Source organism: Aythya fuligula, chromosome 1, assembly GCF_009819795.1.
Source record: "Aythya fuligula isolate bAytFul2 chromosome 1, bAytFul2.pri, whole genome shotgun sequence".
NCBI lineage: Eukaryota > Metazoa > Chordata > Aves > Anseriformes > Anatidae > Aythya > Aythya fuligula.
The window spans coordinates 44,953,630-44,975,960 of record NC_045559.1 but is presented as its reverse complement, the minus strand read 5'-3'; the positions used below and the strand labels follow the sequence as shown (position 1 = coordinate 44,975,960).

General features: G+C 41.6%; 1 protein-coding gene across 1 annotated transcript in view; it reads left to right on the top strand.

The window, feature by feature from the left end:
• UTP20 (UTP20 small subunit processome component) overlaps nucleotides 1-22,331 on the top strand; it is a 65,500-nt gene that overhangs the window by 8,545 nt on the left and 34,624 nt on the right. Inside the window, exons 11-27 of the mRNA XM_032185746.1 lie at nucleotides 857-934; nucleotides 1,638-1,816; nucleotides 3,668-3,823; nucleotides 4,317-4,405; nucleotides 8,790-8,895; nucleotides 10,091-10,241; nucleotides 10,650-10,712; nucleotides 11,040-11,198; nucleotides 12,076-12,152; nucleotides 13,367-13,446; nucleotides 14,160-14,403; nucleotides 15,611-15,811; nucleotides 17,719-17,809; nucleotides 19,897-19,982; nucleotides 20,536-20,661; nucleotides 21,189-21,355; nucleotides 21,904-22,112. Coding sequence (XP_032041637.1) covers nucleotides 857-934; nucleotides 1,638-1,816; nucleotides 3,668-3,823; nucleotides 4,317-4,405; nucleotides 8,790-8,895; nucleotides 10,091-10,241; nucleotides 10,650-10,712; nucleotides 11,040-11,198; nucleotides 12,076-12,152; nucleotides 13,367-13,446; nucleotides 14,160-14,403; nucleotides 15,611-15,811; nucleotides 17,719-17,809; nucleotides 19,897-19,982; nucleotides 20,536-20,661; nucleotides 21,189-21,355; nucleotides 21,904-22,112 — 2,262 coding nt within the window. The remainder of the gene's footprint in view (nucleotides 1-856; nucleotides 935-1,637; nucleotides 1,817-3,667; nucleotides 3,824-4,316; nucleotides 4,406-8,789; nucleotides 8,896-10,090; nucleotides 10,242-10,649; nucleotides 10,713-11,039; nucleotides 11,199-12,075; nucleotides 12,153-13,366; nucleotides 13,447-14,159; nucleotides 14,404-15,610; nucleotides 15,812-17,718; nucleotides 17,810-19,896; nucleotides 19,983-20,535; nucleotides 20,662-21,188; nucleotides 21,356-21,903; nucleotides 22,113-22,331) is intronic.

Genomic DNA, 22,331 nt, shown 5'->3' with positions numbered 1-22,331 from the left:
AACAGAGAGGAGAGCATGTTCTCACCTAGATTTTGAAGCCAGTCAGTGAGTTGGATTTGGTTGAACATTGAAGTACATTTCCCACTAAGCTGCTGAACACTTAGGATTTGCAATGGGAAAATAAGGCTGTTAACAATTCTTTAAAAACGTTTCACGTGGACTTCAGTGTTGGCTTGTGCTGAAGTAAGATTGGTTCTGCCTGTGGCATGAGTCCAGTTTTGCTCAGATGTGATCCTTCAAACGTTTGACTGTACTTGTGTGGGCTTCTGTTAAGCTGGAGGAGGCTTAAAGCTGTCCTTATAACCTGAAGGGTCTGGGAAAGGAGTTCTGGGTGCATATTTCCATGTTGCACACCTCAGCCTTGAGAGGCACCAACTCCACGTGCAGTCAGGAACTGTTCCAGTATTGGTTCTTTCAGAACAATGTAGATTGGCTCCCCCACTGAGGTGCAGCTAGGTATGGTTGTGTGTACCTCAGGTGTGGTCCTGCGTGCTGGGAGGTATACAGGAAGAATGCAGAGACCAAAGATCTTCTGGGCCTAAGCTTCTTTCTAGCAATGCATGTGTGCTGCAGTACTACACCTTTAGTTTACATTTTCCACATCACTTTAAAGAGATACCTAAGCTATCTCTGCATGGAGCTAGTTTGTATCCCACAGGGGTTGTTGAAAGGGCTGTGCTGTTTCTGTACCTGAGATGTGACTGGAAACTGTCTGTGAACAGAGAGGCGGGGTGTCTGAGAGTTACTGCATGGTTGATTGATAAACCAGAAAATATGTCCCATGGATAATGGAGACTTAAGTATAAAATGTCTCTTGTAAATATGTTCCTGTCAACCTGCGATTTGCATCTTGCAGGTATTCAGAAGTGAATTTGAGTGGCGCTTCCTTTTGGACTTCTCTGAAACGATGTTTACAATGAAGCAATTTGAGAGGGTAGGTGGAAGCTCTTCTGCGTTTTGTTTATTTTTATTGCCAAAGGGAGTGTGAGGTGTCATTGTGTAAGGACACCTGAGCAGGAAAGTCCTTCAACAATTGGGAAATCTATAGTATATTTATTTGCCTTGTATGCTGAATCATTTCAATGTATGGACATGATGTTTATTTAAACTTTTGGCATGATCTTGAAGGAATAAAAGAGGTTGACTGTGTCATAGTGTTAGAACTTGGTAACGATGCTTAGGGTTGGAGAGACTGTTAGTTCACAGAGAGAAGTTTGTCCGCTGAAAAGTAAAGGTGTGGGATTGTTATGGATAGGGTGAAGAGAAAGAGTTTTGGAGAAGGTAAGTGGAAATGAAGAGTAAGGGATGTCTGATATCATCAGTTCCAGGCTTGGTCTCTGAGAGGAATGAAACAAATTAAAAGGAGCGGGATGGGAAAGCAAACTCGGGGATCTGGAAAGTCCTGATAAGACTGGATTTTGGGCAGACTGAATTTTTCTATCAAATCACTGTCCTGGCTGGGGTGACAAGGTATCTCTGTGTTGGTGACTTGGGGCACCAGAACAGATGAGACATCTGATGTGTTGGTAGTTCATTTGTGTGTATTTGGCTTCCTCTGTAGCTGGTGTCATGTGTTTCTTGTGGTTTTGATGACAAAGACTTACTAAACCTTGATTTATTTTTTTTTTCCCCTTTAGCATTTTCTTCCATGCTTTCTGAAGTACATTGAGCATTGCTTCTCTGGTACAGATGCCCTTGTAAAGGATGAGGCAATGGCAATTTTGGCTAAACTCATTCTGGTGAAAGCAGAGCCTCCTACCATTGGTTCAATGGCATTTGAAAAGTATCCTCTCGTTTTCACTGAATCATCAGTCAGGTAAGACTTCTCAAGTTTAGCAAACACTAGATGTGGCTGCATGGCTGTAGGCCTGCGAAGTGATACAGTAGGATCCCATTTTTCTTTCTGAGATGATTTGAGAAGAGGTACTGTTCTGGAAAGGTTATCGCTTTTATTTAATAAACAAAACAATGAAACAAACAAACAAAAAGCTAGTGAGTGATGCAGTAGATGTGATTTGGATTTGTTACACCAAAATGCATGCTACATTTTGGGTAGTTAAACTTTATTGTGAACTCTGCAGTTCAGATCCTCATCAAGAGTAACCTCCTGTCTGTGCCTCATCTTTCTTCCATGTACGCATACGTCTTGTCTGGAGCTTGCTGGGAAGCAGTACTTTAGAGTACAGCTGGGTACCACAGGTTACCCGGTACTAATTACCACAAGTAATTAATTATTGCAACACAGCATTGTGCTGGCATAGCTTGACTGCTTCTGGTTGCAAAGCTAGGTTGGTTGCAGCGAAGTGTTTGCTTTCCCTCTGAAACCTCTTTAGAAAGATTTGAGTGACCATGGTCAAGCACAGAATGACAGTTGCAAATCTACTGATAATGAGTGTTCCAATCACTCTAGATCAAAACTTTGCCTGCAGAGAGTGGTGACCAGTACTGTCTTTTATGTAAGATTTTGTATTCCTTAAAAGCAGCCCATTCTGTGGGTTTCTTTCCATTTCAACTTAACAGAGTGGAAGTGTCAAGGTTCAAGGTTGTAAGTCAAAAAAAAAAAACAACCACAATTCAATTTGCTTTTATTTTCTTGTTGTATTTGTTGATTTATTTATTTATTTTCAGTGATCTGGAATATATAGCTGAGACGATATTTCTCCTGCAATGTCAGTGATAGAATTTAGGGCTGGGAGACATCTGAAGAGTTGCATGCCCCAGATGGAATTAGAAAATCCTGAACCAGTACAGAAAGATGTTTGACTAAATTGTTCTTGAACGCTCCCATCCCATAGATTCCCAAGCTGTCCCTGCAGACCATTTCACTGCTTAGCTGTATTTACAATCAGACAGGTTTTCTACTGTCTGAACTAAATAAATTTCCTTTGCAGCCGATTAAATCCATTGCTGCTTATCTTATCCGTAGGGAACACAGAACAGATTATTTCTTCCTTTTTACATACAGTTTTTACAAATAACAGACTATCAAAAACATTGAAAGTACTCAGTTCATCCTAATTACTTGATGATTCTCTCATAAATGCTGTTCCTTAAACCTCTACTCATTCTTGATGGTATCTTTCTGTTACCTTCTTTCTTGAAGGGTGGAGCTCATGGAGCTTCTCAGCTGTGGTCTTGCACGTGCTGGGTGTAATAGAAAGATTGCTGCCCATGGGGTGTGAGGTACTGCTGTTGATATGTTCCAGTATGAGGTTAATCCTTTCTGCCTGAAGATAGGACTTTGGATTTGGGCTCAGCCTATGATAAGACACTAGACTGTTACCTAACAGGTTATTTTGTGTCATCCATTAGTCTTTGCTAGTATTTAGGTTGTTAATAAACTGTAATCATGCTGACAATCACAGAGACAAATCTCAGGTGCTTCTCATGTTCTTAGTTGTGAGGGTGTCCAGCTGAGAATTAGTCTTTCCTTCTAGAAATACTATTTGTACTTTAAGACCCAACATTTATTACAGGCCATGTTTTGTGCTCTATATGTGTAGATGATATTTTGTGCTGTGGAAGACATTTTAAAAAAAAAAATGCGTTGGGTTGTCCTAGTCTTTTCTGTTAGAAGTAACCAACACAATTTAGATATCACACGAGGAAAAGGAAAGATTTCTAATGTGCAGTTGTGGGTTACTAAAAAGTTTGGTTTTATTTTTAGCTCTAATACAAGACAACAAACAAGCAAAAGACAAGGAGGAAAAGCAAAAGTACCAGTGCTGGATCATGTACTGTCTTTAATCCAGTTACCAGAAAATGAAGACATCACTGACCTTTCACAGCCCTGGGTTGCCTTGGTTATACTGCCACATATTAGGTAAGGGATATCCTAAGGTACTACTTCCATGTGGTCCTGTAGTACTGTCTAGTTCACCATCTGTTAGAAATCAATTTAGTAAGGGAAGCACAAGAATTACTAACCCCAGTTTGGGGAAACTGGGGTAAAAAGGTGGAGAATATTTGTGTGGAAATACTGGTTCAGTAGTGAAGTCAGGAATAGAATGTCAGTTTCTTGATTACGTGCTCCTTAAATTTTGTATGCTGGCATTTAGAGATGTTCCTGATACATTTTGGTTTCTGTATTTTAAGCACAATTTCTAGACAGTGGTGTTTTCAATAATTACTGTGTTCTTGTATAGGAGAAGGAGTTGGACTTGGGAATTGGAAACAGAAAAAATGTTTGCTACTGATTTCAAACTTGGGATGAGCTCTCTGTCATTTAACATGAGATAATGTGAAAGGAGGTCTTCATGTGTGTCTAGGTGCAAGTGTAACACAGAGACTAAAGGTTTCCCATTTATTTTGAACAGACCAATGGACAAAGAAATCATCCTGCCCTCTGTGACAAGCTTTATAGGTTGTCTGTTTGCAGCTATTGAAAAAGGAACCCTCTGCAAAGGTCAGTTACTGCTATTTCCTGTTCATTTGCTTTCTGTTGAAACATAAAAAAAAAAAATTAAGTAGTTTTGCTGGTGACACAGAGTATGAAAGTGAATAGCAATAGCATTGTATACAAATGTTCTGAGCAGTTCAGTAAAAGTTGAAAAGCAAAATGCTCTCTAGGAAACAATTCTGCCGTTGTTGGTGGTCATAATGGGGTGGCAGATGTTCCACAAAGTCACGGGCAGGCTGTCCAAATCAAGGCTTGACCAAGAAAATTAGGAAATAAAAGAAAAAAGTGAGATAAAAAAGAATGGAAATCCTGCCAAATAAGATTCAGACTGAAGCAGTCAAGTGAAGGGGAGAGACTGTTGACTCAAAAGTGCCAACTAGACTACTCAAGACCTATAGTGCAAAGTTCGGGATGTTACCATCTCTGCCCTAAATGACAGCACTGGTGATAAAATGATGTAACTTCTTCAGGTGTGAGTGGTCACCGTGACCCCACTGTTTGTCTTCTGTCTCTGGCCAGAAACATTTTTTTTTTTTTAGCTTAGCTCACATATTATAGGGCAGTTGATAGTCATAGAGATTTCAAGTATTTGGCTTCGTGACAAAGTATGAACACGTGCTGGAATGCCACAGGTTTAGTGTTCTTTGTTACTTGGGTTGAAAGGGCTTGTCTAGAGCCTGGCCTTCCTCCTCTGTAATCTCTTCAATAACACTCCTAGCTGTATCCACTGATAAGTTCTGTTGCTTTTTCCTCTCCAGTGTTTGTCAAGCATGGTCATTTTTGATTTAACTGCCATTTCCTCCTTTGCTCCTAAAGAAAATAAAACAAATGTAATGTCGGTCCTACACTCCTGTCTCCTGTTGCTCCATACTACACTTCCTTGCTTGATTTTCCTCACCCTTCTCCCAAACTAGTGTTTCTGGACAATTATTCATCTTTTGCATTCTCTTCAGCTCCATGATCTCTACAATTCCTTTACCTTCTAGTAGGACTCCAGTATCCTCTCATTGCATGTACAAGGCACACCCCAGCCTGTGCTCCCTGTTTCATCTTCCTGGCCTCTCAAGCCTGAGGCAAAGTGTAAGTCCCAGAGCTGGATGGCTTTCTGCAGTTGCTTGGGAGTGTAGGGAAGTACTTGGAAGTGCAGGTTTGGGAACTGGGACAGAGCAATAGCAATTCCCCCGGGAACTATTTAGTTTTAACTGCCTGTATAGAAGTTATCCTATTGATCATATAGATGCCTTCACCGTGAGGTGAGAGCTGCTATCTTTGTTCAGCACAGGTTTACTACTACCAAATGCAATGCAGATTACAGTTTGAGAACCTCTGCCCTTATTCTATGGAGGCAGAAAGCTTCATCCTGCGGAAAAACTTGGGGGTTTTGGTGTTCAAAAGGCTCAACATGAGCCAGCAGCCCACGCTTATAACACAGAAGGCCAACTGCATCCTGGGCTACATCAAAAAAGATGTGACCAGGACTTGATCAAGTCCTTCTAAAGAAAACAACAAACTCCCAGTTTTAGTTCGCTACACTGTATCAACCCACAAACTACACGGTCAAACATAATTTAAAAGCCCTGGCTAAAATAAGAACCTTTCTTACACAGCTGCATGGCTCATCTCTAAGTATTATAAACATCAGTTGGGATGCTGTATATGGTTTGTAAAGAAATTATATGTCCCCGAACATAAACTCCCTCTGTGGATTTTACGAGAAGGGACAGCTACCATTATATTGCTCTCCCACTCCTTCTGTTAACAAGCAAGAACAAAAGAAGGTGACCACTAAGTTTATGATATGTGGCCTTGTAAATGACAATAAAACTTTCTGATGAATCTATCTGGTTCCTTCAAGACTAAGATGTTTATAACAACTTTCACAGTTTAAAAATACTTCGCATGCTGTCTTTATCTTGGGCACATCTTCTCTAGCTGCTTGGACATAACATCTTGAACCTACTTGCCTTCCTTCCTGCACCTAACCTTCTGAGATACCACAACTTTTGTTTGGTAACTTGAGCTGTGCATAAGAGCACGGGAAGGATGTGGACCTGTTAGAGTAAGTCTGGAGGAGGGCCATAAAGATGATCAGAGGGCTGAAGCACCTCTCCTGTGAAGAAAGGCTGAGAGAGCTGGGGATGTTCAGCCTGGAGAAGAGAAAGCTCCAGGGAGACCTCATTGTGGCCTTTCAATACTTAAAAGGGGCTTATATAAAAAGGATGGAAAAGGACTCTTTACTGGGGTAGATGATGATAGGACAAGGGAGAATGGTCTTAAACTAGAAGAGGATAGATTTAGACTAGACATTAGGAGGAAGTTCTTCACTGTGAGGGTGGTGAGAAACTGGAACAGGTTGCCCAGAGAAGCTGTGGATGCCTCATCCCTGGAGGGTGTTCAAGACTGGGTTGGATGGGGTCATGGCCAACCTGATCTAGTGGGTGGCATCCCTCTGCCCATGGCAGAGAGCTTGGAGTTGGATGATCTTTAAGGTCCCTTCAAACCCAAACCATTCTGTGATGCTGCTACTACTTGCAGTTTCTCCTCTCTCTAAGGAACTGAGGCTAATAGTGAGCTGGGTTCTGCAAATACTTGAAGAATTAAGCACCCTGGAGGAGATTTTTCAAAGTAATAAGCAGGAAATGAATGCTCACTTCCCTTTCTTTTTCATGGCAGCTGTCAGCAAGTAAGAAAGTTGCATCTTTTAAGATATCCCCTCAGTTTGCCTGGCTCAGGAGCAATATTTCTTCTGCTAGGGAAGAGACAAAGGAGAGAGTAATTATCTTTTATAAAAACCCACTTATCAGCTTAAGAATGGCAGGGAAAGGAACAGCCCTTCCCCTTTCTTGCCTGGAAGGACTTTGGCTGACCTGTGCTGCTTGGGAGGCCTCCATCCCCAAAGGAAACTGGAGGTTTAGGAAGGGGATGCTATCTCTAACGATACTCTACAAACCCACCTTCCATTCACTAACAGGAATTCAGCCTTTGAGTGTATGGGACAGCTTTGAAGATCTCATACAGCACATTGTCAAAGTTTAAAAGTGCCTGAATGATACCATCAATATGTATTTTTTCTTCTGAGTGTTTCATTCATGTTATTTTGGGTAGCTTTTCTTCATTTCTTCATGCTGTTAGGGTGGTTTCACACTGGCGGCTAGCTACGCTCCATCACACTGCTTTCTTACTCCTCCTCCTCAAAAGAACAGGGGAGAAAATGTGATGAAAAAAGGCTTAAGGGTTGAGATGAGGACAGGGAGGTCCCTCACCCATTAATGTCGTGAGCAAAATAGACGTAGTCTGGGGAAATTAGTCTGTTAGCAATAGGCAATAAATTACATTAGAGCAGTGAGAGCTGAAAGTAAACTAGAAATGCTTTCCCCTGCTCCCATCCACCATATTCTACCTCTTTCTTCCTGAGCAGTGCAGGGAAACACGGAATGGGGGCTGGGGTCAGTCCCTAACGCTTCGTCTCTGCTGCTCCTTCGCAGTCACTCTCTGCCCCTGCTCCACATGGCACCGCGTGCCTTACCACGGGTGGCAGCTCCCCTCAGGCCCCTGCTCCTGCGTGGGCTCCTCTCCACGGGCTGCAGCTCCGGCCCGGGGCCTGCTCCTGCGGGGGCTCTCCATGGGCCGCAGCCTCCTCCAGGCCACATCCACCTGCTCCACCGGGGGCTCCTCCACCCATGGGGGGGCTGCAGAGTGGAGATCTGCTCCATGTGGGACCCATGGGCTGCAGGGGGACAGCCTGCTCCACCAGGGGCCTCTCCACAGGCCGCAGGGAAACTGCTGCTGCCTGCCTGGAGCACCTGCTGCACTGACCCTGGGGGTTGCAGGGCTGGTTCTCTCTCGCATTTTCTCATTCTTTTCAGCTGCTGGTGCGTGTGTTTTTCCCTTTCTTAAGTCTGCTCTCCCAGAGGCCCAACCAGCATTGTGTCCCTTTTGGAGCCAACTGGAGCTGGCTTTTATCTGACAAGGTGCAGCTTCTGGGCTCTGCTCACAGAGGCCACTCCTGCAGTCCCACGGCTACCAAAACTTTGCCACATAAGCCCAGTACAGCCATTTGTAGCATAAAGCTGTCTGAGACTCCTACAATAGTACTTAGCTCCAGACCTCTGCTTCCTGTGTATGTGGGTCTGATGGAGGCAGATGCAAGCTGGGAGATGCTTATAGTTTTCAATGCTGGCTTGCTGGAGTACACGTTTACTTTGATAGCCAGAGAAGTATTTCCTTTATGGGTTATGATAACGGTTAGAAAATATACATACCAGTTCTGAGATCCACATGTTACTCATTTCTGTGACTCTAGCCATTTCAAGATGGTCAAGCACCATGCAAACACAAGTCAGTGAAACCTGGGTAAATATACAGGTTGTTCTTGTTCTCTTTGCTCCAGGAAGCCTGTTTGTGGCCTGCCAAGCTGTAAGTACTCTTCTCAGTTTGGCAGAGTCTTCTGAAATACTCCATTTGTTACCTGTGGAGCGTGTCAAGAACTTGGTGACGTAAGTAAACTCTGCCTGTTATGTGGTCCTCAGTGATTTTCCTTAGTATGGCAAAGAGCTGACTTGCCCTTTACGTAGTGGCACGTTAAATGTCTTCTTGTTGATCGCATGTTCTCCTGTACCAACATTTGCCTTAGGTATTGTGGTTACGTATGGTAGCAACATTGTAGCCATTGTTTGTTTAGAAAACCAAAGAAATAGTATGCCAGTTCAGTGGCATTTTCTCCGCAAACCAAAGCTTTCTTAGCCAGCTGAAGAGCAGTGTGCCAAATATGTTGCTTTCTAGGTAAGCACAAATATTTAGAGCACTACATTTGTGTTTTACACTACACTGCAAATGTAGAGCACTACATTTAGTAACTGTGTGTGACATTATAATAATAAAAGGGAGAGTAACAGTGCAATCTGAGTTGTGTCAAAAGGCTGGGATTTGACAGTCTGTTGGCAGTGTTGGGATTCCCTTGTGTCCTTACATATTTATGTGTGTGCTTGCTCTGCAATTGGATTAGATTTTGTATGCTCAGTTCTATTTATTACAACTCCTTTCTGCTTAAAATTAGCACATGTTAACTGAGTGGCTGGAGGGACCAAGAGAGATTGTTGATCTTTCTCCAGCAAATGCTGTTGAACTTGTCATCTTCCATCACTATTGTGATGGAGCAGCTCCAAGTCTTTGGTAGCTTGAGCTTCAAAACATCCTGTTCAGTTAGGAAAACATGGTGCCCATGTCTGAGGTGTGATGGAGATAAGGCAGCTTGCCCAGATCAAGCAGGATGTCTTGGCAGGGAGCTTCAGTCTAGTGCTTTTCTGCCAGCTTTGGGCTGGGGGTGGGAATCCCACTTGGAGTGAGAGTTGTTGGGTAGCAGAAGATTTCCCTGTGGGGAGGCAAGATTCCTGCTAATGGTAGAATTGGTGTCCCACCTAAACCTGAATTATTTTTCCGTTGAAGTTGATTACTAAGTGGTCACCTTGGCAGCAGCAGCTGCACGTGCAGACCTATGCAGATCTGTTTTCAGTGGCTGTCTGTGTGTGTGTCCAACTGGTTAGCCCCAGCTTGATAGGCCCGGTGGTGCCAGTAGAGTATGAAGTTGTGGATTTTTCCCATAATACTGTTACTGTCACTACTGCCTTGTTTTCAAATGACTGTATTGTTGCAATACCCTCTGTATGCTAATAAAACACTCTTTTGGTTAAGTGCTTTTCCATCAGACCCCTCTGCGTTGCTGTTGGCTGATCTGTATTACACAAGACTGGCATTGTGTGGTTGCCAGGAGCCCCTTTCCCAAGGGAACCTAATGGAGTTGTTTGAGAAGTTGCAGCCTAATATCTCCACTGGTATTTCTAAGGTAATTTGTTTTGAGCACGTGCAAGATGATTTGGATTTTAGAATTTACTTTGAGTAGACTGAGCCTGAAAGAAGAAACGTGAGACTGTAAAGCAATTACTTCTGTAGCATCTGTTTAGGGCTGTGTCCATTTCCAAGAGGCTGCCGTGGGGCATGAGTTTACAGAGGTTAACTTTTAGCCCAGGGACACTTACCTCTTCCCTAGAAGTGACTTGGAGCAAGAGCCTAATGTATTCATTCTGAATTTCCTGCTAGACTAGAGGAGCTCATCTGTTTCTCAACCCTTGAAGGAACCTAGTGAAATCAGCCTCCTGTGCAAGACATTAACCTCTCTGTAGTTGTGTATGTGTCTGCATATGTAACCTGCATTCTCCTACATGTTTCTGACGTATGTTCCCACTTTTTACAGGTCCGACTATTGACTGTCCGAATTCTAAACCATTTTGAGAATCCACCTTCTACAGTGATTGAGGTAGGGCTGAAACTTCTCACTTAACATTTCAAATCAGTCTGGTTTTGATGACTGTGAACTGGTTCCTGCTTTGCAGAAACAAAGCATTTTTCTACCAAAGGCTGTCCTCTGATTTTGTGCTTTCATGTTCCAGTGTTATGTGTTTTTTTACCCACTGCTCCCTAATGTTTTCACATATGCGAGTTCTGATACCTAAGTGGTGGTGGTAAGCAGAGCAAGCCCCTTGACTTTGTTCTCTGGTTAAAAAAGGCTCAGACTGTAGTTTGTTGAAATAGCTTTCAATGAGAAAGGATACTCTAACAAAATGTTTGTAACTTATTTGTTCAGAGTGATGGCACAGGAGAGCTCCAGTCAGTATTTGCCATATTGCTCCAAGCAGAGCTCGTGCCAGCAACAGTGAATGATTACAGAGAGAAACTTCTTCATTTGAGGAAACTAAGATATGATATAGTGCAGTCTACAATACCAAGTGGACCTTTGCAGGAGGTGAGTCCTTGTCAACAGGAAGCTGTCACATTCCCATATTCCAAGAGATTGTTCTTATTCCATCATTTCGATTGTAGAGTTTTTCATAAGAGTTCATCTCCCGTTACCCGTGGAACTAATGTGTTTGCTTCAATATTTAGTAAAACAATGGTGGTATCTAGATAAATGTCCCACAGCCAGTTTAATCAGTTTTTGATATCATGCAAAGAAGGCAAGTGATTCCAGGGAGAAGTGAATTGTGAGCAAATCTAAAATTCTGACTTTGCCATTCCCTCAACATGGTTCAACATTGGTACATTGGAGAGCTTAGCTTCTGGATCTTTCTAGAGGAAGAAAATCTTGTCTAACTGGGTCTGTTGCATCTCCTCTATGGCTGAGCTGATACTCAATGGGGATGTCACTTGCTAGATGCTGGAAGGGTCACAGTTCTACTGCCTAGATGTTCATGGATTTGGTGGGAAGTTTTGATTATTTTTTTTTTAATTTATTATTTTTATGTCTGTTACAGTACCTTTATCTTTTTTTTTTTTTACCTTGACTTGTAAGCTCTTGTGAGGAAGGGTTGTAGGTCAGTTCAACTGTACCTCAGATTGCTGTGCAGAACTGGTTTTTGCACATTCATGCTATGTAGATACAGGGGATAGATCTCAATGCAGCATAGAGTTAACGGAGTCTACAAATTTCCTTATGAAACGGTGAGACAAAAAATGATGGTGTGTGTGACTTCGCTTCATTATGGGTAGTACTTCTGAGAATTTCTCTGATCAAAGTTTCCTCTGAGAAGAAAGGTTAGAGTTGGTTGGTTGGTCTTTAACTGTTGTTTTTAACATCTCAACTTTTTAACATCTCAACAAGGTGGTTTCGTATGCCATTCTAGGTGCCTCTTCGGTATTTACTGGGAATGCTTTATATTAACTTCAGCCCTCTCTGGGATCCTGTAATTGAACTCATAACGTGAGTATGTGCAGTTGGGTATTGCAATCTGTGGCTGTCTCACAGAATGATTCCTTCCATTGAAGGCTGAGGTGAGGCCTCATGGCGGCCTGCAGCTCCCTCACGAGGGGAGCGGAGGGGCAGGTGCTGAGTTCTGCTCTCTGGGGACAGTGACAGGACCCGAGGGAACGGCATGGAGCTGGGACAGGGGAGGGTCAGGCTGGGGGTTAGGGAAAGGTTCTGCACCCAGAGGGGGTCAGGCACTGGGACAGGCTCCCCAGGGAAAAGGCCAAGGCACCAAACCTGACAGAGTTCTTTCAGACAACACTCTAAGACATACTGTTTGATTTTTGGGTGGTCCTATGTGTAGCCAGGAGGTGGGCTCAGTGATCCTTGTGGGTCCTTTCCAACTCAGGATATTCTTTGATGATTTGTGAAGAAAAGCTGAGGTAAAAATGTCTGATTTGGAGAGATCTATGCTTGAGAGTCTTTGTCTGAAATCTTTCCAAATGGATTTTCTCTCTCAAATGAATTACAGCCCACAAAGACTTTTAGGTTTTAACTTAATTTCTGATTTATCTCACTATTAAAGGGAACTTGCAACAAATATAGTTAAACAGAATTGGAATTTGAGTCCAAGGTAGCAGTATTTGATTAGTGTTTCACAAATGCTCAAGTGCATTTCAGTTTCCCCATCTCTGACTTCTCTGTCCTTACTGAAAAACCTCTAAACCTTAATAACATTGAGTAGGGAAGACTTACCGTGGTGACAACTGAGCTGAATACTGAAGTCAGTGTCTCTGCTTTTAGCATGACTTTATCTCCTTGTGTTTTTTTTCTTTGGTGTATGATTAGAAAGGATGGGATTTTCACCATCAAACTATTGAATTAATAAGAATAAATAAATAAATTGGCTCTTCAAAAGATATGTCCATGCTAATTCTTCCTTTGGTTTTATATGATATTACGGTACAGAAGTCAGTGGAAAGCTCAAGAACAGTTTTACTCAACTTGAGTTCGTTTGAAGTTATGGGATACAACCAGATTATTTTAATAACAATTGACATTTGGGATCTATGAATGAAGGCAAGGAAGTGCTACAGCTGTATCCTGTGTCCTGTCTTTGGACACCCACAATAAAGCAGTAATCAAAGCCTCTGATTTTATTAGTTATTAACTTCCCTTGACATATGGCTTTTTTTTTCTTTTAATTTAATGCTCTAATATTTTGTTAGTTCTCATGCGAAGGAAATGGAGAATAAACAGTTCTGGAAGGTCTTTTATGAACATTTGGAGAGGGCTGCTGTCTATGCTGGTAAGTCATAGCTCCTGCATGGTGTTTTGACAGTAACCAAGCTAATTGTGAATGACATGTGATTATGTTTTTTTATGTGCCCCAAATTTATGTGTGATGGAAGAATTCCGAACTAGAGCTGTTGAACTGCCAGTGTCATGTCCAGGACAGGAATGGAGAGGCTTGAGAGAGAACTGTGTCTCCTTTTGTCCTAAACACCAAGAAGCAGACAGAAATGGCCCCTGTATTACAGGACGGAGTTGCAGGTTGTGGAAAGCCATGCATCAGCATCACATCTACTTATGGCTGGCTTTTCCCAGACTAACAAGGAACAATAAAGAAATCTTTATAATAAGAAAGACCATTGTTCTGCTCCGTAGATTCAGTAGAATTCCTGCAAACGCTGTGTTTTTCTTGGGTGTATTCTGTTTACATTTGAGATTTATCCATGAGCATATGGAATCTGTGTCGCAATCTCACAACAGAGATGTGAGTATGTGGCCATTTGTTGACTCCTCTGTTATTCAAGAGAACTGAGCTCAATTAAGTCTGTAAGACATCCTAGATTACTTTCTGAAAAATACGGGTCTTTCAGGTCAGCGTTAAATACAGTTGTCTGAACAGGTACTTGCCGTCAGGAGTACTACTTTCATGATGGGGAGCTGATCTCTTGCTACTTACTGACAGTTATGAAGTAGCCTAAAGATACTTACTTCCTATCATCGGTTCTATAGAAATGGAGCTGCAAAATGAACTAGATGAACAGGAGGAAAGCATTACTGAAACGGAAAGCGAGAAGATGCCAGAAGGAGGGGTGGGCACTGTTTTTCTGGAGCAGCTGAGGACTAGAACAGACTGCAGTGAGCGGTTGGACCACACAAACTTCCGTTTTCTACTGTGGAAAGCACTGGACAAGTTTCCAGACAGGGTGGAGCCTCGGTCAAGGGAGCTCTCCCCGCTTCTGTTGAGATTCATTAGGTAAGTTAGTTTTATTTTTAATTTGAGAGGACAGATTGCTTTCAATTGTTTCTGGTGTTGTTGAGCTTAGTCAATGGCTAGCTCTTCACAGACTTAATTTCTTAAATATGTAACTAATATGCTGTCTGTTTCCCACTACGATAACTTTTTAATTGAAATATGAATTCTGTTAGAGATGTCCCAAGAGAGGCAGGCTGAAATTAAACTGGCAGCATGTTTCTGCTGCACAGTCTCTCGTTTATCACCTTGCCAGTGTCACAGCCTCATCACTGCATTAGGGGGGTGGTTTCAGTGGAAGTAAAGTTTCTGTTTTCTAAAATGAAAACACATTTTAATTTGGAATCACAAATAAGGGTAGGGAAAATACCATGTTTGTTAGGGAGTGATCCAGTTCCTCCTGGAAACAGTAAAGATTGTTTAAACAAGTTAACAATGTATTTATTTCTTTGTGCTTTCTACAGAGTTGATATTTTTGTAGTTGATACATTTTTACATTGTTGATCTACATCAAGTTGATGCATTGATACATGTAGTTGATACATTTCTACATACAATGATGATTTTCTCTAGTTCTATGGATTTTCCTATGTAATAGCTGAAGGCTGTCCAGTTGCATTGTGAGCTCTATATTGCCTGTCAGAGCAGTTACTCTGCCAAATAGTTGATTCTGAGTTGTTCAATTTCCTGCCCCTGGAGGGAGAGCAGAGGTGTGCTTGCATGCAAGCACATATCAAATAGTATGATGCATGTGGGGTGATCTCATGGCCAAGAAGGGTTTCTGACAGTCCTTTCCTGTAATTAAAAAAAAATAAAATTGCCCACCTTCCTGGAAAAAATGAACTGCACTATGGTAGGGCATGCACCCTCTGCCCTCCACAATGTCTCTTTACAGATCTCTCATAATTCAAAAAATAATTCTCAAAAAAAAATTGCTACTTTTTTTCCCTTTCTACCAGGTAACTCCAGTCTCCTTTAGGGTATATGGTTACAGCCTTACATCTCTGCAATTTATAGGCAAAGTAGCTTGTACTTAATAAAATGCACTCCTTTGTGAATTTTTAGCCATATAGTGTCCCAAGACACAGCACCGTCGTTATTAATGAGAATATGAGAACACTAGATCATTCAGTTTCTGAAACCCTTAAACATGTTTTTTAAATCCTTCCCTTCCCTTTTTTTTTTTTTTTTTTTTTTTTTTTAAACACAGAAATGAGTACTATCCAGCAGATTCATTAGTGGCTCCAACTCAGGATCTTAGAAAGAAAACCAGTGGTACAGTAGCAGCCAAAGAGTTATCTAATGAAGAAGTAAACGATGTTACTATGGAGGAAGAGGAGGAAGAAAAGGAAGAAGGAGAACCAGTTACTGTAGGGCTTCCAAAAAAGAAAACAAGAAGAGCTGCTGCTAAGTAAGTATTTTTAGCTATCCGTTGCTAGTGCTTTTGTGGAAAGGCAGACTGAGTTTCTCCTGTAAAGATAAAAGCTATGTTTACAGATATATTCCTTTTTCTTCCTTCACTTGTATTTTGTATTTTTTTACAGTGGGTTTTAAGCATTTTAGAGTAACAAACTCTGCTTGCACAGTACCAGACATCCAAAGGCCTAGCCTAGGATTTATCGTTTTATCATTACCTGCCATCTGACAATCTTGGCTTGTGTTACTTAAGTAAAACTTATGTTGTATTCTGAAGACGTTTTGAAGTACCTGCACTATCCTTGCTTCTCTGTTTGTATCTGTTGGTCTTTTAAACCATGTGCATTGTCAAACGTTCAAAAATCAGTTAGGTAGTTTGCAACTGGGATTCTGCCATTACCTACCAGTTAAAAATTTTGATCCTGGTCATCATCTTGTGGACACAGATTTATGTGCCTTGATACTTTTATTTGTTGATGTTTTAAACTGAAGCTACGTGGCATTATAATGTTACTGTTTTACAGTACTGAACACAGAGAATTTGGGTCTGTACAAATTCTCCATGATTTCTTTAATGAGAGCCTCTTTGCCCTGATGACCTCTGCCAAATGTCATTACAATTACTTAACACAACTTTGTGTTTTGCCTTTATTTTAATTTTTTTTTTTTTTCAAAAAAATGAAATGGTGCTTGAAATGTCATACAACTGAAATGTCACCTTACATGTTGGGACTATCATGAGTATTTGAGATATAACGTGTATTGTCATTTAATCCCAGGCTTCTTATAGGTGTTTTTTTTTTGTTCTTAGATTCTGCTATTTATCTGTAAAATTAGCAGCAATTAAAATACAGTGAAGGTCCAAGTTTTTTTTTTTAAACTTCCATCTCAGAATGTCCATGTGCTTAAGTAGAAACATTAGTTCCTGGTAGCAGTAACAAACCCGTAAAAGGAGACTGGAGACTTGTTAATGAGTCAACTGGAGACTTGTTAATGAGTTCTGGAGTGACCTCTCTTCATCCTGGCCGTGAGCAGTTTGTGCTGCTCGCTCTGTGCTGCAGGAGGAGAGCTCTGGTGGGGGCTGTGCCCCAGGACCCTTGCTGAGGGTGGTTTGCTGGAGCCCACCAGGTCTAGCTGAGGCAATAGGAGGACCCACGCCTGCCCCGTGCTCGGTGTGGGGCTGCCGGCAGGTGTCGTTCTCGCCCTTTGGCTCAACCCAGACATGGACCAGCTAAATTGCTGGAGAGTTGAGTGTAAGCCACCATGGGCAGCTGCTGAATGAGGACCACCTCTGCCAGCCCCTCCGTGCACGTGGTAGATGAGATCTTCTGCCTTCCTTATCCTGGTCACCTCTCTTCCCTACTGCAAAGTGGAAATGGGGCAGATTTGGGGTGATACGGCCTCCTTTTGGAACTGACTCCCAACTGTGCCTGCAGCCTGGAGCCCAGGCACCGTCTGTGCTTAAACGCAGCCCTTTGCATTGGTAGGAGAAGGATGGGCAGCAGCTAAGGAAAAGTAAATAAAGAGGTAAATTCAACTGTTTGGTGTTCCAGGCTGAGCTGGGAGGAAGAAGAAATCCACATCCTCACTGTTTGTATTCCCTTTTCACCAAAGACTGAGCCCAGCTGGTGTTATTGAGGAAATGGCCTTCTCTGTACAGTGAAGTGACACCTGGGAGAAACAGCTTAGGGGAGATAACAGGATCAAGCCTGCTGTGGCTCTGAAATGGAGACCTGTAGACTTGGGATCCTGTTGTTTTTTTCCTTTTTTAATAATTTTATTAAATGTTTCCCATATGTTTGTGATAATGTGGGATTGTTTCTTTTAGACATTAGTCTAAAAATAATTTATTTTAGGCATTAAAAATAATATAAATAATAATATAATTGTTTTGTTTTACAGGCAACTAATAGCTCACTTACAAGTTTTCTCCAAATTCTCGAATCCTCGTGCATTGTATCTGGAGCCGAAGTTAAATGCATTATATACCCAGGTGATGCTATTTTCTGGCATTTAGAATTACTGTTAATAAATTCACCCTTTCTTGTCTGCAGTGCCTGTGACTGCAGAAGTGTATCATTTTCTGAAGCCATGGCTGGTAGCTGGAAAAGAAGCTGTGCTTGAGAGGGCTTCCTAGCAGTCTTTAGTTGAAGCAAGCCCCCTTAGGTATGTCAAGCAGGCTGTTGCTGGCTTAGTTTGCCAGGACTGGCTCACTGGCTCACGTGAACAGATCTGGCAACAGGAAAGATAGCAGGCTTTGGCAGTGTGGAGTAGTGGCTGTAAGGAGAGTCTATTCCACTTGCACAGCATCATCTGGAAGAGGAATTTGGACCCAAAGCCTGATGAAGCGCCAAAGAGATTTGTTCTTCACATACAGTGTTGTATGTGTAGAGAGCATGGCCAGTGTGAACAGTGGATCATTTTGCATCAGCTGTTCTTCCAAAATTGTTACAGTCCTACAGCTTTCAGCATTCCCCATTGTTACCTGAGATGCAAAATGTGGAAAATTCAGGATCCTCATCCTGTCTGGCAGTTGGAGAAGGGAAGTGCAGCCATGGCTGTCATTATGGAAAAACGTACTTCTCCAGAAAGGGAAAGGAAATACAAATCTCTCTTGAGTGTCTCTCTTTATTTTGTTTGTTTAGTTTTAGTGGGTGATGTTGCAAGTCCTTAGCCTGGCATAGGCGTGTGCACTGGCTGTGCGCAGTGTATTTACTCACTATCAGTATCAACAAAATTGAAACTAAAGATAAACAGATATTAAGTGAATAAGAAGCAAACAAGGATTAAAGAGCAGAGGAGCAGAGCCTAGATAATGTCTGTCTCTTCTAACTTTGAATAAGGAAAGCAGGAAAACAAATCTAAGAAAGGGGATGGGGAAAAAACAGTCTATAAAAAATAACATTAAAAAATAATGATTTTTTTCTTGAAAAATGTTCTGTTTGATAAGATTCCCTTTTGAAAGATTTCTCTGAAGAAATTGTCAAAAAATATGGTTCTTAAGAGCATTTCTAAGTCTTAGATCCTTAAAGAGTGCGTTTTATTAATTTTATTGTATTTTGTTGGTTCTGGATTTGTTCAGGTGATTGGGGTTTGCTCTGGCTGTTCCCTGTTTGTTTTCTCTGAGGTTATGGTTAGTGGGCTGTAGAACTGTGTTAAGTAGTATGAACTTGCTAGTTCTCTGGATTTCATCAGGTGCTTGGTGTGGAAGTTGGAAGGCCCATTAGCTCCTAAACCTGAGAATCCCTGGTGACCATCCACTTCATTTCAGTCAAGCTCAAAGTTTTGTGTAGGAACAGTTGGTCCACGTGTTTGCTTGCCTGTAGACTTAGGAAAACACTGAGCAGATGTGTACAGGTCAAAGCAGCATGTGAAAAACAGCCTGATATTAAATAAATAAAAGAGAGATTACTTAATCACTTACTGTTTTTCAGTTCTGGGACAGCATATTTATTATCACTGGTGTGTCCATCTGGCTTAGGGACGTCATGGCAAAGTGGCCTTTGATGATTCTAGCCTGTGCTGTTTGGTAGGAGACTGAAGTGCTGATAAGGGTGCAGCATGGGGAAGTGACCTGTATTTCTTAGTGCCTGGGCTATGAGGATTCGTCTTGTAGAGGGTGAATCTCAGTGAGACTTTGCATATCAGGTCCAGTGAGTGTTTTATGTTTGTCAGAGGAAAGAAAAGCAGGTGTCTTGGGGTGGTTTGAGTAGCCAGCTTTTTTATTGTCTTAGCAGATGTACAGCTGAGGTTGAAAACTGAAGCTGGTGGTGGTCCAAAAGATGATTATGGAAAAAAAAAGAAAAAAAAAATTATAACTATCCTCCTGAAGGGGGGCAGGGGGGGAAAGGGTAGTGCAGGGGAAAGTATATATGAACTACCAGCAGCTATGTCTGCTTCTTATGAGTGACAGTTACGTATTCGCATTGTGGCTTTATAATCACAACACACATTCTGTTTCCATTTTGGTAAGGTAGCCCAAAACCTGCTTGAGCTTGGAAGCTTTGTGTATTTTCACTATTTTTGTTAAGCACTTGTCTTCTACATAGAGCCTCATTTTGTTTCTTCTGTCAACTGCAGTTACTGTGCCATCAAGACCAGAACGTGCAAAGAATAGCTCTGGACTGTATCATGACATACAAGCATCCTCATCTACTGCCATACAGGTAAAAGCCTTGATATTAATTTAGTACCAGTGAATGAGCTTGCTGTCAAAGCAAAAGTTTACTTGGAATCAGCTGCCTCAGAGAGAGAGACAGCCTTGACTGTGTGAAGAAACAGGTATAAATTGTAATTTTAACTAGCTATGTATTTCCTACCTAAAACAGGAAAAATGGCCAAGATGTGGGTTAGTGTCCCTGTTGTTGGTTTTTTTTTTAGTGGAAAAGGGCAACACTTTCATTCTGTCACCCAATAGTTTGTTGCATCATTTTCAAAGAGGTCTTTTGTCATGGTGATTTACAACCACCCAGTGAAAATAGCAGCATAAAACTGTTGTTCGTATATCTCTTCAGAATGTGTCCAGGAGGTACTTGCCTAGATAATTAGCTTAAACTTGCTGACTTTTAAGTATTTTTTGACAAAAGGGTGGGAACATGGTACTTTAATAATTTATCTACAGCATAGATAGGAAAGTTGGTAGATAGTTGTGTGTGTGTGTGTGTGTGTGTCTATTTTGACAGCCCCCACCTGCCCACAAACAATATTTATTACTCCCAGGGAGAACTTGGAAAGACTACTGGATGACAAGAGCTTTAAAGAAGAAATAGTCCATTTCAGTATTTCTGAGGAGAACGCAGTAGTAAAAATGGAGCATCGACCATATCTCATCCCTGTTCTTATGAGGTTTGTTGTGAAGTTCTGGGATAAAGGTTTCATATCAAAGTACTGTAAGCAGAGATGTCATGCCGCTGCTTCTCATTTTAAACAGTTGAGATAAACCTAAGGTTAATGGTATAGTTTGACTTCTTAGTTTGTGTTGGTTGTATGGCTTTATTTTCTTTAAAAACAGCATTTTGGTAAATACTGTTTCTTCTAAGGCTTAGAGAGAACTGTGAGACATTTCAATTCACTGAATATTATCATTTATTCTTACTAAGATAGAGTAATGCAGATTGTGCAGATTCCTTCTTCAGCAGTAGCTGTCCACAACCTAGCAAAGCTTCTATAGGTGAAGCAGAAGCTGGTCTTTCACTGTGATGTTTCTGAGCACTGTATAATAATTCAGAGGAGATTTGGGAGGAGGAATTTCTGCTTGTTTTGTTCATGATAGTCAAAGTTTTTAAACCAAATAAAGTTTCTCCTGCAGAGTAAGAGGCTAGGAAACAGAGAGCTTGCTGAAAGCTAATACAACCTCTTTTTGTCTCTTGAAGAATTCTCTATGGCAGGATGAGAAACAAAACGGGCAGCAAAACGCAGGGCAAGTCTTCAGCAGGCACTCGCATGTCAATTGTTCTGCGATTTCTTGCTGGCTCCCTGCCAGAAGAGATACGGATGTTCTTGGATCTGCTCTTCGAAGCTGTGAAGCAATTCAGTAATGGTAGGTACAGGCAGGAGATTGTGAGCATATAGTACATTCTGACCTACAGGAGGATAAATACACTTAGTACTGTTACATGCTTCAGTTTGTCTCAAATGGTTTCATTGGAAGGATGAAAGTAAACTTTTGATAAGGACAGGGATTTCCCTGAGGTTTTACTTGTGAAGCACAGTTGCTATCTTTTACAGATCTCAGCTCAGAAAAACTGACTTGCCACAGCTGTGCACGTAAGCTGTAGCAGGCCAGGAATGAGCAATTACTGGTATTGTAGGCTAGCTCCTGGCTGTTTGGCAGCCTCCGTGCTGTCCTTCTCATGTAACGTGCTGCTGAGCACTAGACTGCAGTGATGTGATGGCAGTAAACAGAGGTTATAAAGTGCTCTGATACTGAGGCAGTGAGAGATGGATGGATATCTGGAGCTGTCTTTATTTAAATAGCTGAATCTGAGGAACTGTAATTTAGGGCCAGGTGACACCATTTTTTATTGTAAATTATTTTCAGTCTCTTTATGGTGCTTCTCTAAGTTGCTGTCCCTTTTTGTATCACAGGGCCTTGCCAGACTGCAGTGCTTCAAAGCATGTCAGAGCTGGATTTAGCTAAAGTCCTGCCTCTTGGACGTCAGCATAGCCTCTTCAATGGTCTCGAAGTTGTATTGAAAAACATGGGACATCTGATCAGTCAGTACCTACCTGAAATTCTACAGATCATGTTGTGCATGACAGCAGTGATATCCTGCATCCTCCAGCAAAGAGAGAAGGTATGGTATACAGTATATGCATGCATATGTATATGCATTCAAACATGTAAATGAAATTCCTTTCCCTTAGCCCGCAGTTGCACACATACCTTTATCGATTCAGAAAGTTCAACACTTGTATGCAGTGAAGCTTATCAGTTAGATGTCAGTCAAAATAGAGGCCAGTGATATTTGTCTGAAAGTGATAGAGGGCTCAGACAGTGCAGGCAGAGTTAACAT